Source organism: Dasypus novemcinctus, chromosome 9 (assembly GCF_030445035.2).
Source record: "Dasypus novemcinctus isolate mDasNov1 chromosome 9, mDasNov1.1.hap2, whole genome shotgun sequence".
Classification (NCBI taxonomy): Eukaryota; Metazoa; Chordata; class Mammalia; order Cingulata; family Dasypodidae; genus Dasypus; species Dasypus novemcinctus.
The window spans coordinates 71,044,940-71,059,290 of record NC_080681.1 but is presented as its reverse complement, the minus strand read 5'-3'; the positions used below and the strand labels follow the sequence as shown (position 1 = coordinate 71,059,290).

Here is a 14,351-nt window from a genome sequence, read left to right as displayed (position 1 = left end):
CTAAAATCATTATGTAGATGACTTCAAAATGCTGTTTGACCTAATGTAAGGGGGAAATGGAAAGGAGAAATGAGAATATAAGGCTATGAGTCTCTAAAAAAGAGTCTGGAGGTTGTCAGAAGGAATCCTCTTATGCACAACTGAGCAGAGTCTGAGAGACAGATAAAGTAGATACAACCCCAGGTATTGGTTCTTTTGAGGAATAAAGAGACCCACGGGTTCTATGGTCATGGCAGATGGGGTTCACTGCCATGGCAGATGGCCCTTCTTTGGAGCTGGTGTTTCTGCGTGATGGAGTTGGACTCAGAGGGGATCTCTTTTCACAAGACTTGCATGCTACTTTATTGGAATTGTAGTTGGTGCTGGGGTTTTAGATATATTTAGGGGATTTGAATCTCTGGACTGATAATATGACACCCAGGCCCAGAGCCTCAACAGACTTCAGCTCCTACACTTTGATTTATTGGACTTACCCCACTCAGCTAACATCGAGTTGAAGAAGGTCAACTACCACACCATGGAGCCTAGAGTGTCTACAACCGAAAGCAGGAGGAGTGCATCCAGTATCCATGTGGAATCTAAGCCCCCACTTGACATAGATGTGCAATGGACACAACCAATCCAATGTCCACAAAGAAAATGTGGAATGGGTGTGGGAAGGGTAGCCATGGTGGCTGCTGGGTTTGGGGAATGGGAGGAAGAGATGAGATGTGGAGGCGTTTTTGGGACGAGGAGATGTCCTGGGTGGTGCTTCACGGACAATTATGGGACATTGTAGATCCCCCCAGGGCCCACTGGATGGAACGTGGGAGAGTGTGGGCTATGATGTGGACCATTGACTATGGGGTGCAGTGATGCTCAGAGATGTACTTACCAGGTGCAATGGATGTGTCACGATGATGGGAGAGAGTGTTGCTGTTGGGGGAGTGGGGGGTGGGGGCGGTGGGGTTGAATGGGACCTCATATTTTTTTAATGTAATTTTTAAAAATAAATAAATAATTTAAAAAAACACAAAACATTTTCACAGGGACATGCATTTTACTCTGCTTACTATAATTCTCCTGAGAACACAACCAAAATTAAATAAATAATACTTCCGACTCATTGCTTCTATTTATAAAATGTGAATGAAAGTATATACAAAAGTGGAGAATGAGCAATTGGGGAAAAATGGGTAAGAAGAATGGGAAGTACCTTTTTTTAAGGTTTTCAAAATGTGCAAATACATTCAATCAAAACATAAAATTACAAATTGGGGAAATAAATAAATGATTCTGCTTTTTCTTCTATTAAAAAATAAAATAAAATAAAATAAAATAAAATAATTATGTAGAAAGCTAATGGGGGATGTTATAATTGATGGATGAGGCTGGTAACACATAAATTCACTGATCAATCCTAATATAAGCAGAGACAACCAGACATTATGCACTTCCAAAAAGGTTGTCATCCCCAAAATATTAAACCTGATTATGATCAGTCATTTAGATTTAACAACCAATGAATATAAAACATTAAATGACAAAGGAATGCAATCAACAAAATCAAGAATGTGGAATAATCTACAGGACAAATAACTCAGTTTTTTAAGCATAAATTTTGCAGGAAAAATAGAGGTGGGCAGGAAGCCTTATGTTAAGCAAGACTTGAGAAACGTAGCAACCAAATTCAACATAAGGACCTAGTTTAGATTCTGATTAAAAGAAAAAACTGATAGCTCATAAAAATTACTTAGAAGACAACTTGGGAAATATGAACACAGGCTGAATATTTGATAACAGAATTATATTAATATTTTTCACATTTAGGAACATTGCATTTTTGTAAAACGGCTCTGTGAAGAAATATATACTAAAATATTAATGGATCAAATAATCAAGGTCTGTGATTTGCTCCAAAATAATCCAAGAGCAGAAGCAGTACTTGAGTGTGGGTAAGATGAAATGAAATTGACCATGCACTGATAATTGTTGGAGCTGATTGAGGGGTACATAGTGATTCATTATGGTATTCTTCCTATTTTTATATTTGCCTATAATTTTCAAAAATAAAGTGATTTTTAAAGGGAGGCAACTTTTTAAAATTTGACAATGGCAGAAGAGGTATATCAAGGCCAAATCTTCTACTGAGAACAGTAAGATAAGTAGAAAAAATACACACACATACACACACACACACACATAGATACACACTTACCAAGGTAGTGAGGAATTAAGGGACAAGATCTACAGAAAGAAGGAAACCAGGAGAGGTGAACTCAACACTCTGGGGTGACTCTAGAAGTATCCTCCAAATCCACAAAAGTGGCTGAGGGATCAAGAAGCTGAGGAGAAGTTTTGGTATACACACAGGCATAGAAGGTTAAAATTCGGAGTTCAGGACCCACCAGGAAAGGGGTGAAGTTTGGATCCCAAAGGGCTGTGCACTATGAACTTAAACCACTGAGAAAAGCAAGTGTTGGTGGTTCTTTAAATAGTGAAACCACTTTAAAAATGTGCTGCCATCTTTTATTTCCATATATAGTCAAAAGAATTGAGTGGATATATCCACAAAAATACTTGTACAAGAATGATCATGGCAGCTTTATTCAGAACGTCCCCCAAATGGAAACACAGAAAATACATTAACAAACAGTGAATATTCATAAAATGGAATACTACTCATCATTAAAGCAGAGCAATCAACAGAAATGGATATCAATAGGTCCTGCTAAGTGAGAAGCCAAGTGCAAAAAAGTATATCTAAGGTAGGAGAGAAGTGCCTAGGATTAGGAAGGGATGCAAAGGCAATGGAAATATTATTATTATTTTTTAAGAACAATATGGTTGCATAGGGGTATGCCATATGAAATTTTTACCTTACATAAATATCAAAATGTTCTTTGCGCATAATAAATATTTCATAATATTATTAAAAACATGAAAGTCAACAGATTGATATCAAATTAATTTTTGTTGATGTTAATTAAAATATATTTTAGCTGGGGAGAGGGAAAGGAAGAAACCATTTGTGCTTGACCCCAGCTCCAATATTCTCAACCAAAAAATGGAAGGAGAACTGCCTTACTTGGCACTGCCTTGAAGTTTCCATATATGTGACCTCATCCAGCCACTTCAGCAGCTCCTGAAATTGACCATCCTGGTACTCAAAGCGCTCCCCAAAGGTGATAGAGCAAATGATATTGGAAACTGCATTGTTGATCTTGAAGTGAGGGTCAAAATTCTGTCCTAGAGGTAGAGGAAGAAAGAGACGGATCATTCAGATGGATTTTTTGTTGTCGTTGCTTTCTATGGAGAGCCCACTTAAAAAGACACTTGACACACTTGTTATAGAACCACATATGAGCCTTGGGTCAGAGTGCCCTGCACAGGGGCTGACACTCAGTAAGTACTCAGTGAATGCCTTCAAAGTCAAATTGATGACCAGGGTTTAATTTAACAATATTTTAAATGTCTATCTTGTGATTAATTCTAGAACCCCATAAAGGTAGAACCATTCGTTGTTCAATGTTATCTCCTCAGTGTGCCTAGTATAGTGCTGGGAATGGAGTAGGAACTTAGGCACTTAATGAGTATCTCTTCAATTAATAAATGAACCACAATCCACAATCTCCTGCACCTGCTGTATGAAACACTCACCTTTCTCCTCTTCTATTGCCTCTATGAGGTGGCAGGCCTCCTCTTGAATGCGTTCCTCTAAGCTCTTCTTTCCTAAGCCAAAATTCCTTAGTGTTGTCAGGACAAACCTTCTTTGCTCCTTCCAGTTCTGGCCACTAGACATGACTATTCCTGGGAAAAAGAAAGTCAATATAATGGTATCCAGAATCTAGAATATGAATATGCAGAAATTATTGGGGATGAGAGGGAGGAAGCCTAAGGCACTTGAAATATGTTCATAGAAACAATCCCAAACCATAGATAGAATGGCCAACATTTACTGAATGCTATGCACAGTACTTTATTGGGTGTTCTTCTGCATTTAATAATATAATACTCACAAAACCCCATGGGATAAATTATTATACAATTTACTATTATTGCCACCATTTTTACTGAAGAATATAGGAGGTAAAATGAGATAAGGTAAACTTTGTAAGGTGACACTATTATAAGCACCTGAACAGGCATCCAAATTTAGGTCTGCCTGATTCCAAAGCCCATTCTTCAAATATTATTCAAAAAATATATTTAAGTACTTATACTGTGCTAAATATTAGGAATGAACTCATAGGCAAAACGAAGTCCACATTCTGAAGGAGGCACAAAAGGCTTTTGAGGAGGTGTCCTACTAACCTAGGTCATAATCGATGAAGGAATGGCTCAAGAAAGTGAAGAGAAGTGAACACTTCATGCAGGAAGAAGAACAGCAAAGGGAAAGTTAAAAAAAAAAACTCAGTGTGTTCAATACAGCATCATTTGTTTTATATCACAGGTAATGCTATATTCTTTTCTATTTCTTCACTCAACCCCCTATAATATTTGGCATTAGCATCCACCACTTCAATGAAATGGTCCTCCTTTTGTAATATTCAGTGATACTATTTAACTTCTTACTTGAGGTTTTAACAGCTGTAGATTCTTTTTTCTTGAAATATTCTCTTCCAATGGTACCCAGGATACCACAATCTCCAAATTTCCCTCCCATTTCTTTTGCTGGTTCATAGTTTCCTATCAAACATTGAAATAAAGTTCTTCAAGATTAGGACCTAAAATTCTTCTTTTTTGGTGTATTTTCTATTTCTGAGAAATCTCATAAACTACTAAAATTTTAAATAGCATCTATTGATAGTGACCATCTATTTCTGTATTCATTTCCAGATCCATATACACAACTGCATGCTTGACTTTGCCAACTTAAAGGCATTTCGAATTCAGCGTCTCTGAGACTGAATTCAGGATTTTCTCCATAGAAATTTCCACACAAACCAAACTAAACCAAACACCTTCTCTTCCTTCAGGTGTTCTCACCTTCAATCATTTACCTAGTTTGGTGTCCACCTCAACATCTCATTCTCTTTCCATCTTGTCTTTCTTCAGTCATCGTTAGTGAATTTACCACCTGAATATCTTAAACCCATGTATCTTCATTACTAACATGCTCATCTAACCTACTTTCATTTGTTGCAACCTCCCTAGTCCAAGCTACCATAGTGCCTAAGCTTTTAAATGAACTTCTTTGCATCTACTCTTGTTCCCTTAGTCCATTCTCTATTCTGTAACCTAAAGGATTTATGTACAATATAAATATGATGATTCCCTTTTTTGTTTACAACCTTCAATAGATTCTATTATTATAATATCCTTACCTAGAACTTGCATGAACTATTCCTAGCCAAGCTGAGTTGCTTCATTCCATGTCATTTTCTCCGTTTAATCTCTATTCTCTCGCTACATTGGCCATGTTTCAGTTCCTCAGATTCACTGTCCTTCAAGCCATCTCTTCAATTTTCACGTTGTTCCTTCTTCATGATTGCTCCTCCTTTCTCTACACTTTACTAAATTAATTACCATTTCCTTATGCTAGCTTTTTCCTGAATTCCTGAACTAGATTAGTTATCTCTAATATTTGTACCTTGTACTTATCTCCATAGTATTATAGGCTTTAAAATGATATAGAATTGACATTGCCTGTCTTCCTGAATTTAATGTAAGATACTTATGGACAGGGACTTCCTCTATTTTATTCCCTGTTAAATCTCTTATGCCAAGGAGGTGCTTCACATGGGAGACAATTAAAAAATATAGGGAGTGAATGGAGCGTGATGGATGAAATGCTTCAAAGAGGAATTTCAAAGCACTTGAACAAAATGGTGCCTTGATAGACTAATAGATCTGAGTTTTCCATTCGATTTTTAAATGATTAAGTTTATTTAAAAATAATTTTAAATATTCAAAACAGCCTGTTGTAATATATATTGAGCTGTGATTGATGGGAAGGCTTGAGGCATCCTGTGTGGCAGGATCTTAATGACCAATCAGAAGGAACTAGAGATAAGAGAAGGAATTAGATGAGTAGCAGAGGGAGCAGATCCATATCCGTTTTCCTAGGGCAAGAGGTTTGGAATCGGAAAGCAGAAAGAGTGAATACATTGCCTTTTTCTATGCTATCATTGAGTGATGAGGTTACTTGATTATAAAAGTATACATAGTGAGTTCCTGCAGGAGAAGAGGCTTTTCCCAAATCCCTGACTTTAGCGCTGACCCTGCTAAATATCCTCTGAGGGGCCTTTACTTGTCGATATATAGCATCCACATTCCTTTAAAGGAGGGATTGTATAGTGGGCCTGGTCTCAGAGTTTTTGAAGAATTATAATCATAGAGGTACTTTTAACAGAACATAAGAATATCAAAAGCTCAAGTCTTACATCAGTCAGGAAACTTACCATTATTCTTAAAAACATGTTCTCGGAGAGGAGTCATGGGACGGTTTATAAAGTTTTGCTCCTGGTGGACAAGGTCTTCTTTGATTAAGGGCAATCCTGTTATAGTTACTGAATGCAAGTCACCAAAGTGCAGGCTTAGGAGGTTCCCATATTTCTTCACAAGCTGAAAAATAGTCACAGTTGAATGCACACAAGCCCATGTGTTAGGGAACAAAGGGTGTGTGTGCAGCTGGAGGGGCTTGGACTGAAGGAATTCTCTGTGTCTGCACACACACCTTGTTGAGTGGGAGTGTTTTTCTCTGTCTCATTTTCTCCTTCTGTCAACTAGATTCAAGTACAATTCACTATGGGATTTGGAAGTTCTTTCTTATATTTAACCCATATGAATTGAGTGAGCATCCACTGCAAGTCCCTAGAACAAGGCACTGAGGATATAACTGCAAATAAAATGAAAAAGGTCTCTAATTTCCAGCATTATGGAGTCCATAAAGGGAGAATTTTGTTCATCTGACCCACCAAAAAGGCTTAGTTATGTTTAGTGAAAGTCTGGTATAGCAAACATGAATTTCTTAGTAAATCATAATGTCTATCTAATCAGAAGAGAATGCTCAATTCCCCAACACATTTCTAGATAACAGAAAGTTCATTAGAAGGATGGAGCTAAGTTTAGGCAAAAGCAGTCTAGCTTTGGAGTTATATGTAAATCTTGGCTCTGCAGTTCACTAGCTATGGGCTTTTTTTTTTCCAGGAGGCTATGAAATTGTTTATTGATGACAAATGATAATAGATAATACAAAAGCTTCATTTTCCATCTATATTTTAATCTGGTACCATTGTTCAATTTAGATATTCCATAGTATGTGCCTGTAATCATATTTATAATCAAGTGAAATTTCATAAATTTTGCTTAGGTGACCTTTTCCAATGATGAACTCTAAGTCACAACCCAGTAACTGTCAGTTCAACTATACCTTGCACTCTGAAGGCAAAAGGTTTCTCTGTCAAACAGTCTCTGAGATTTTAAATGATTTTTGCATCACCCTGAAAGAAATCTTATTTCACACCATTGAGGCAGTTTATTGAGATGGCTTCAGAGTACACTAAATTTATACAGCATGATTTTAAAGAAACATTTATTCAGCATCATTTTCAGACTATTACATGACTCAATCAACAGCATTGGTGCAAAAAACAAAAACCTATATTAAAATCCATCATTAGAAGGCTTTACATTTTCTACAGAACAGAAACTAAAATAACTGTTATACAATTAGTTACAAACAAGTACAATCCTTGAGTATCTTGCCTATACACATGAGTATGGTCTCAAGAATGTCTTCTATGCAGCAGCTAGGCCCTGCTGCTACTCTACTTGTCTGAGTGCACAAGTCTGTTATAATCTGTAACTTCCCCACCTCTTCTCCCATTCTGCTCTCCTGCTAAGGTTTGTTCCCTGGCAGTAATTAAAGTCTCTGTCACTGCCATAGCTACTGCTCTTGGATCCTCCATTGTCACCTTGGTTTTGGGGTTTGGCAAAGTACTGACCTCCAACATAAGGGCCAGAGCTTCTGCCTCCAGAGTTTCCTCCCTTCATAGGTCTAAAATTTGAAGACAGGTAGTTTTAACTGACAAAAACATTGTAGCTTCCACCACCTCCAAAACTACTTCCTTCATTACCAATGGCATAAAACCCATGTCCACAGACACTATGAAAACCACCCCCTCATCTGCCATCAAAGCCAACATGACCTCCATAAACAAAATTGTCATTCCCACCAAACCACCTCCATGACCACCACTGAAGTTTCCAGATCCACTTTGGCCTTTTAGACTGTATAAAGAACTGGCCATCTCTTGCTAAGACAGAGCTTTCCTTCCTTTACAGTAGTGGCTGTTCACAGTATGGTATTTCTCTTATTCACAGAGTCATGGTTATCAAAGTTTACAAAAGCAAAACCTCTCTTCTTGCCACTGCCTTGGTCAGTCATGATTTCAATCACTTCAATTTTCCCACACTGCTCAAAATAATTCCTCAGGTAATGCTCAGCAGTGTTTTCTTTAAGGCCACCAACAAAGAACTTTTTCACAGTTAAGTGGGCACCTGGCTTTTGAGTCTTCTCTTGAGACAGCCCTCTTTGGGTCCACAACTCTTGCATCCACCTTGTGTGGCCTTGAATTCATGGCTGCATCCACTTCCTCCACAGTGACATATGTAACAAACCCAAAGCCCCTAGAGTACTTGGTGTTTGGGTCTCTCATTACCACACAGTCAGTGACTGATCCGCATTGCTCAAAATGGCTCCTCAGACTGTCATCTGTTATTTCAGAGCACAATTCTCCAATGAAGAACTTCTGCAGCTGTTTGGGCTCTTTAGGAGACTGACTTAGATATGACTGAAGTGGGAGAAAGACTCACAATGCTTCCTCAGTGATGTACACAGGCAAAAAGGAGTAGGCTAAGAAAAGTATATCCTCAGAGAGGTGAAATGTCCAGCATCTTCTTCTCTGGTCACAAGCCTCCCTTACGTTTTCGCTGTCATGGGGCGGTGAAGTGTTCCCTTCTATCCTGTGCAGTGGGTTCTCATTTCTGGTCCAAAAAAGGTTGGTATTGGTGTTCATGTAGCAAAAAGATGCTGTTCACATATTCCTGATTTGTTGATTGTATGATTCGGTCCAACTGAGATTCGATGTCTGGTGTTTGACTGGCATTCAGCAGTGGCAGGGTGGAGGCTCCTCACCAATCAATCAGTCTCAACATAGTCCCAGACCTGGGTTTTTGGCACCTAATGTCAGAGAAAAAATGGCACTCACTGGGACACGGAGACTGAGGATTACAGGCAGGCAGGAGTTTATTGGGAAGCTCTCCTGACGGAGGGGATCTGAAGATTAGACTTCAGTCCCCCCCCAGCTATGGGCTCTTGAAAGTTGCTTCACCTTTTTGAGGCTCAGCAACCCAGCCAAAAATGAGAGAAAATTATTTCTTCATCAGAGCTTTCTGTTGGTGTCTTAGTTTATCAATGGGATGCTGATTCAAAGTACCAGAAACGTTTTGGCTTTCATAAAAGGGATTTTTTTGGGGTAAAAGCTTACAGTTTCAAAGTCATTAAATGCCTAAATCAAGGCACCATCAGAGACGTTTTCTCACCAAATAAGCTACTGGTGATCCTGGAGTCTTGCCACGTGGTGAAGCAAGATGTCCACAGATCACTGCCTATGTCCCTGCCTTCCACTCCAGAATCTACTATGTCCCAGAGCTCAGCTGTGGGCAACCAGGCATAGGGTTTGTGTCTTTCCTGGCCTTCTCTTTCAATCTTAGCTGCTCTGCTTTCTTCCTGAGTTCAACTGTGGATTATCAGACACATGGTTCTGCTTGGCTCTTCAGCCTTGAGGGATTCCATGGTTCCAGCCTCTTAGGGCAACTTTCAGAGTCTCTATGCTCTGCTGATTCCAGACTCAAGGACCTCTCTCAGCTTCTCAGGGCTTCTCTGTTTTCCTGGAGTCTTCTCTTTCACATGGCAGGATCAAAAATGGCAGCGCTTGTTGTTCTTGTGTGTTTCTTTCGGTGTCTTCATTTATATAAGACCAGCAAGAGGGTGGAGACTCAACCTGAGTCATGCCTCACTGATGTAGTCCAATCAAAAGAGTCTCATAGTCACAGGAATGGAATAGTTCAAAAACATAACCTTTTTTGGGGGGGATTCACCAAATTCAAACTGTCACAGTGAGGAAGATTGAGAACAGCAATGAAAAAGGCATTTTGGTTTCTAGTACCTGGTACACTGCAGCTTGGCAAGACTCTGAGAAATGAACAGGCTCTGCATGGAGAGGATGTGCATGCACAATCACAGTGATAAAAAGGATGACAGCAGAAGGATATGTGCAAGAAAGACATGTAGGGTCAAATACATTCACATTCACTGGATGCCATGGCAAAATTTGAAAACAAAAAATGAACCTGAGATGGCTCCAGGACCATTGAATTTAGTGAAAGTGAGAGAGCAAAGGCCTGGGGGTGGATCAAAAACTTTTATGGTATGATAAACTGTGTAAACATGCATAGATCAAACAACCTTTTAGTGCCCTTGTTTCCCAATAATATTTATGATGGTAGGGATGATAACAATTTGTAGTGCAGGCATTGTGCCAATTGCTTTACATGGCTTAAGTGACCCTGGGGGCATGTGAAAGGATTCCTCAGGTAAAACATACTTTGAGCCTCATTAAATAAATCATTTAAAAAAGAAAAAAAATAAAGATTAAGGGAACAAAAGTCATTAAAACTGACATGGGTCAAAAGGCTTAAACAGGCTTAAAATCAGAAATGAAACTAGAGAAAGAGGAACAATTAAAATAGGAGCTATGAAAGTGGAAAAAAGCAAGAGGAGACAGGAAATTTAATAAAAATAAAAATTTCAAGTGTAGGATTAAGCATTTAAAAACAGTATGGAGCAAAATAACATTTCATCAAGTCAGAAAATAGAATACAGTTTAACAGGAACTAGGTGGGGTTGGGATATGGGGAGATGATGCATAATTGTAATGGAGTTTCTGTTTGGGGTAATGGAAAACTTTTGGTAATGGATGGTGTTGATGGTTGATAGTGGTAGAAATTGTGAATGTAAATAACACCACTGAATTGAATAATTGAAATGGATAAATGGGACTATTCAGTTTCTGTGTATATCTACATATATATCAAGAGACTTAAAAAATTATATAACTTACAACACAAAGAAGGATGCTTATTGTAAATTATGAAATATAATTAATAGTACAATTATAATAATAGTGTTTCACCAATTATAAGAAATTGTGTGTGGACTTATGGGAACCTCATACTATTTGCAAGGATTTTTTTAAAATTTTAAAGCTATAACTGCTTTAATAAAAATAATTTTAAAAGAGAAAAAAAAGAAAGTATAAGTGGTACAGAAGACAGAGGAGCTGAAATTGAAGAGAGAGAACAGAGGGGGAAAAAAAAACGGAAAAATTGAACAGGGGCTCAGGTAATTGAATAACATAAAATAAAACAACCTATGTGTCATGGAGGTTCCAGAAGGAGAAGAGATAGGAAAAGGGACAGAAAGAGTATTTGAGGAAATAATGACTGAACATTTCCCAACTCTCATGAAAGAAATGAACTTGCATGTCCAAGAAGCTCAGTGTGCCTCAATCAGAATAAATGTGAATAGACCTACTCCAAGAAATGTACTACTCAGAATGTCAAACATTAAAGATAAAGAGAGAATACTGAGAGCAGAAAAAGAGAAGCAAGCCATCATATACAAGGGATATCTATAAGACCTAGTGCAAATTTCTCATCAGAAACTATGGAGGTGAGCATGCAGTGATCTGATACAATTAGGATACTGAAAGAGAAAAATTGCTAGCTGAGAATTATTTATCCAGCAAAATTGTCCTTCAAATATGAAGGTGAGTTTAAAATAGTCAAAAATCAGATAGAAACTACGAGAGTTCATAAAAAAGAAGCTGCCTTTGCAGGAAATATTAAAGGAAGCTTTGCAGCCTGAAAGAAAACGATGGGAGAGAGGCTTGGAGGAGTGTGTGGAAGGCAAGAATAGCAGAAATATACCCAATAGAGCAAAAGACTGACAAAAATAAGATATGACATATGAAAATCAAAGTAAGCACATTAATATCATTGAAAGTGAGATTAATCTCCCCAGCCAAAAGATATAGGCTGACAGAATGTATAAAAACCAACCAACCAACCAACAAAAAACCATGAGTTGTCCATATGCTGTCTAAAAGAGACTCACCTTAAACCCAGTGACGCAAACTGGTTGAAAGTGTAAGGCTGGAAAAAGATACTCCACGCAAAAAGTAACCAAAAACAAAACAAAACAAAACCACACACACACACACACAAACAGGGGTAGCTATACTAATATTACATAAAATAGACTTTAAATGCAAAAACATTTTAAGAGATAAAAATAGAAATAACAGTAAATAACAGACACAAATATCTATGCACCTAAGCAGGGTGCCCCAAAATACATGAGAAACTGTGGCAAAACTGAAGGGAGAGGGCAGAGTAAGGAGCTTCAAGAATCAGCTCATCCTATAGGGCATCTAGCAATCAGCCAGAGCTATCTAAAGCACCTGGGGGCCCAGGAAACCAGAAGAACATCCTGAAACACCCTTGAAAGATTGGAAGGAGGAGACTGACCATCTGCAGTGAAGATTAACGAGTAGAGCACGCCACACTGGAGGCTGATGCTTATCCTCCACTGGTAGTACAAGTCACTTCAGGAACTACTCTGTGGCTGGAGCTGGAAGCCCTATTTCCCAAAAACAGGTGAGGAAGAGGTTGGGCACTGACTACACTTGCTCATTAGTTTAATTTGGCTGGCTAAAGAATAATCCTAAGAATAGCTGAAGTTTGAAGTTTGAACCTGTCCAAGGTAGAAAGAGACCAGCAGCTGCCATTTTAACTCCATCCCCAGCAGGAGGGGAAACAGGGCTGATCGAAAATCACAATGACAGTAGGAGCCAGGTTCTTTCCACTCAGATCAGATTGCAGCCCTAGCATGGGCCCCAGCCCCACCTCCAGCAGAAAGGAAGCTGGGGGGACCTGCACCAGCCCTTCCAGGCAACTGCAGGCACTTTCAGCTGGCCTAGACTAGATAGTGAGACACCTGGGACTCCATCCCTGCCTGCCAATAGGAAAGGAGGAGAGCTGTGTTTCCTCGGCCTCTCTGGGCAAATGTGGGTGATTTTGGCCCATATATACTGGATTGTTCTACACCTGTGGCTCCAACTCTAAGAACCCCCAATAGGATAGGAGGGAACTGGTGTTTCCTCAGCCTCTCTGGGAAACTGCAAGTGCTTTTGGCCTGCACAAACTGGATTGTTGGTCACCCTGGTTCCACCACCACTCTCAATAGGACAAGAGGGGGGTGGGGTTTTCCCATCCTCTCTGGACAGCTGCAGGTGTTTTTGTCACACATGGACTAGTATGTTGAATGCCTGTGATTCCATTCCCACCCCCCATAGGATAGGAGGGGGCTAGTATTACTTCATCCTCTCTGGGCAATTGCAGGTAATTTCAAGCACAGACTGGATACTCTGATACCTATAGCTCCACTCCTGACTCCTGTAGGATAGGAGTGGAGATGTTTCCTCAGTCTCTCTGGGTGACTGTAGACACTTTTGCTGGTTTGTTGCACTCCTGGAGATCTACCCTGCCTGCCCCCCATATGATAGGAGGGGGTGGGTGTTTCCTCAGCATCTCTAAGGAACTGCAGGTGCTTTCTGCCTGCACAGATTGGATACAAGGACACCTGTAGCTTCATCCCTGACCTCCAACAGGATAGGAGGAGAGCTGATTCATCAGCTTCTCTGGGAAACTGCAGGGGCTTTTTGCCCACATGGACTAGTTTGTTGGGTACCTCTAGTAATATCCTCCCCACTTAAAGGACGGAAGGGACAGAACTCCCTTAGCTAAGAGCAGGCATTTTCAGTCCACCTGGATTAGACTGTTGGCCCATAGGGAGGGTCCATACCTACCTTTGGGAGGGGAGGTAGGGTGCTAGAGGTATGTTAGTCTACCTGGTCAACTGTGCTCAGTTTTGATCCACAAAGTTAGTTTGTAACCCACACCTGCACCTCAATCCCCACCAAGGCAGGGGAGGAAGGGACAAGAAGCTTCATCAGTCTCTCCAGGTAACTTCGGACAATCTTGGCCTGCACAGCTTGGATTACTATATAAAGCTGCATCTCCATCCCTACCCTTGGAAGAGGAGAAAGTTGGGAGAAACTTCATCAGGCCATAGGGTAACTTGGGCAGCTTCAGACTCCACATTTTACAGTACCAACTACATCCATGGCTCTTATATATAACCATCAAAGGAGAAAGAGCAAGAAAGCCCTAAACTAAAAAGAGAAACTGCACCCAGAATAAATACATCTAGTAAACCAGATGCCAAGACATGAACAAAAAAT

The 14,351-nt window shown here is 39.5% G+C and overlaps 1 protein-coding gene and 1 pseudogene across 1 annotated transcript in view; both read right to left on the bottom strand.

Moving 5' to 3' along the window:
- The window catches only part of LOC101440653 (cytochrome P450 2J2-like), a 48,915-nt gene that overhangs the window by 19,567 nt on the left and 14,997 nt on the right, over nt 1-14,351 (bottom strand). The window contains exons 2-4 of the mRNA XM_058304717.2: nt 6,384-6,546; nt 3,640-3,789; nt 3,068-3,228 (exon numbers count right to left, since the gene is read on the bottom strand). Of these exons, the coding sequence (XP_058160700.1) occupies nt 3,068-3,228; nt 3,640-3,789; nt 6,384-6,546 (474 nt within the window). The remainder of the gene's footprint in view (nt 1-3,067; nt 3,229-3,639; nt 3,790-6,383; nt 6,547-14,351) is intronic.
- Nucleotides 7,777-14,132, bottom strand: LOC139439566 (heterogeneous nuclear ribonucleoprotein A1-like; annotated as a pseudogene).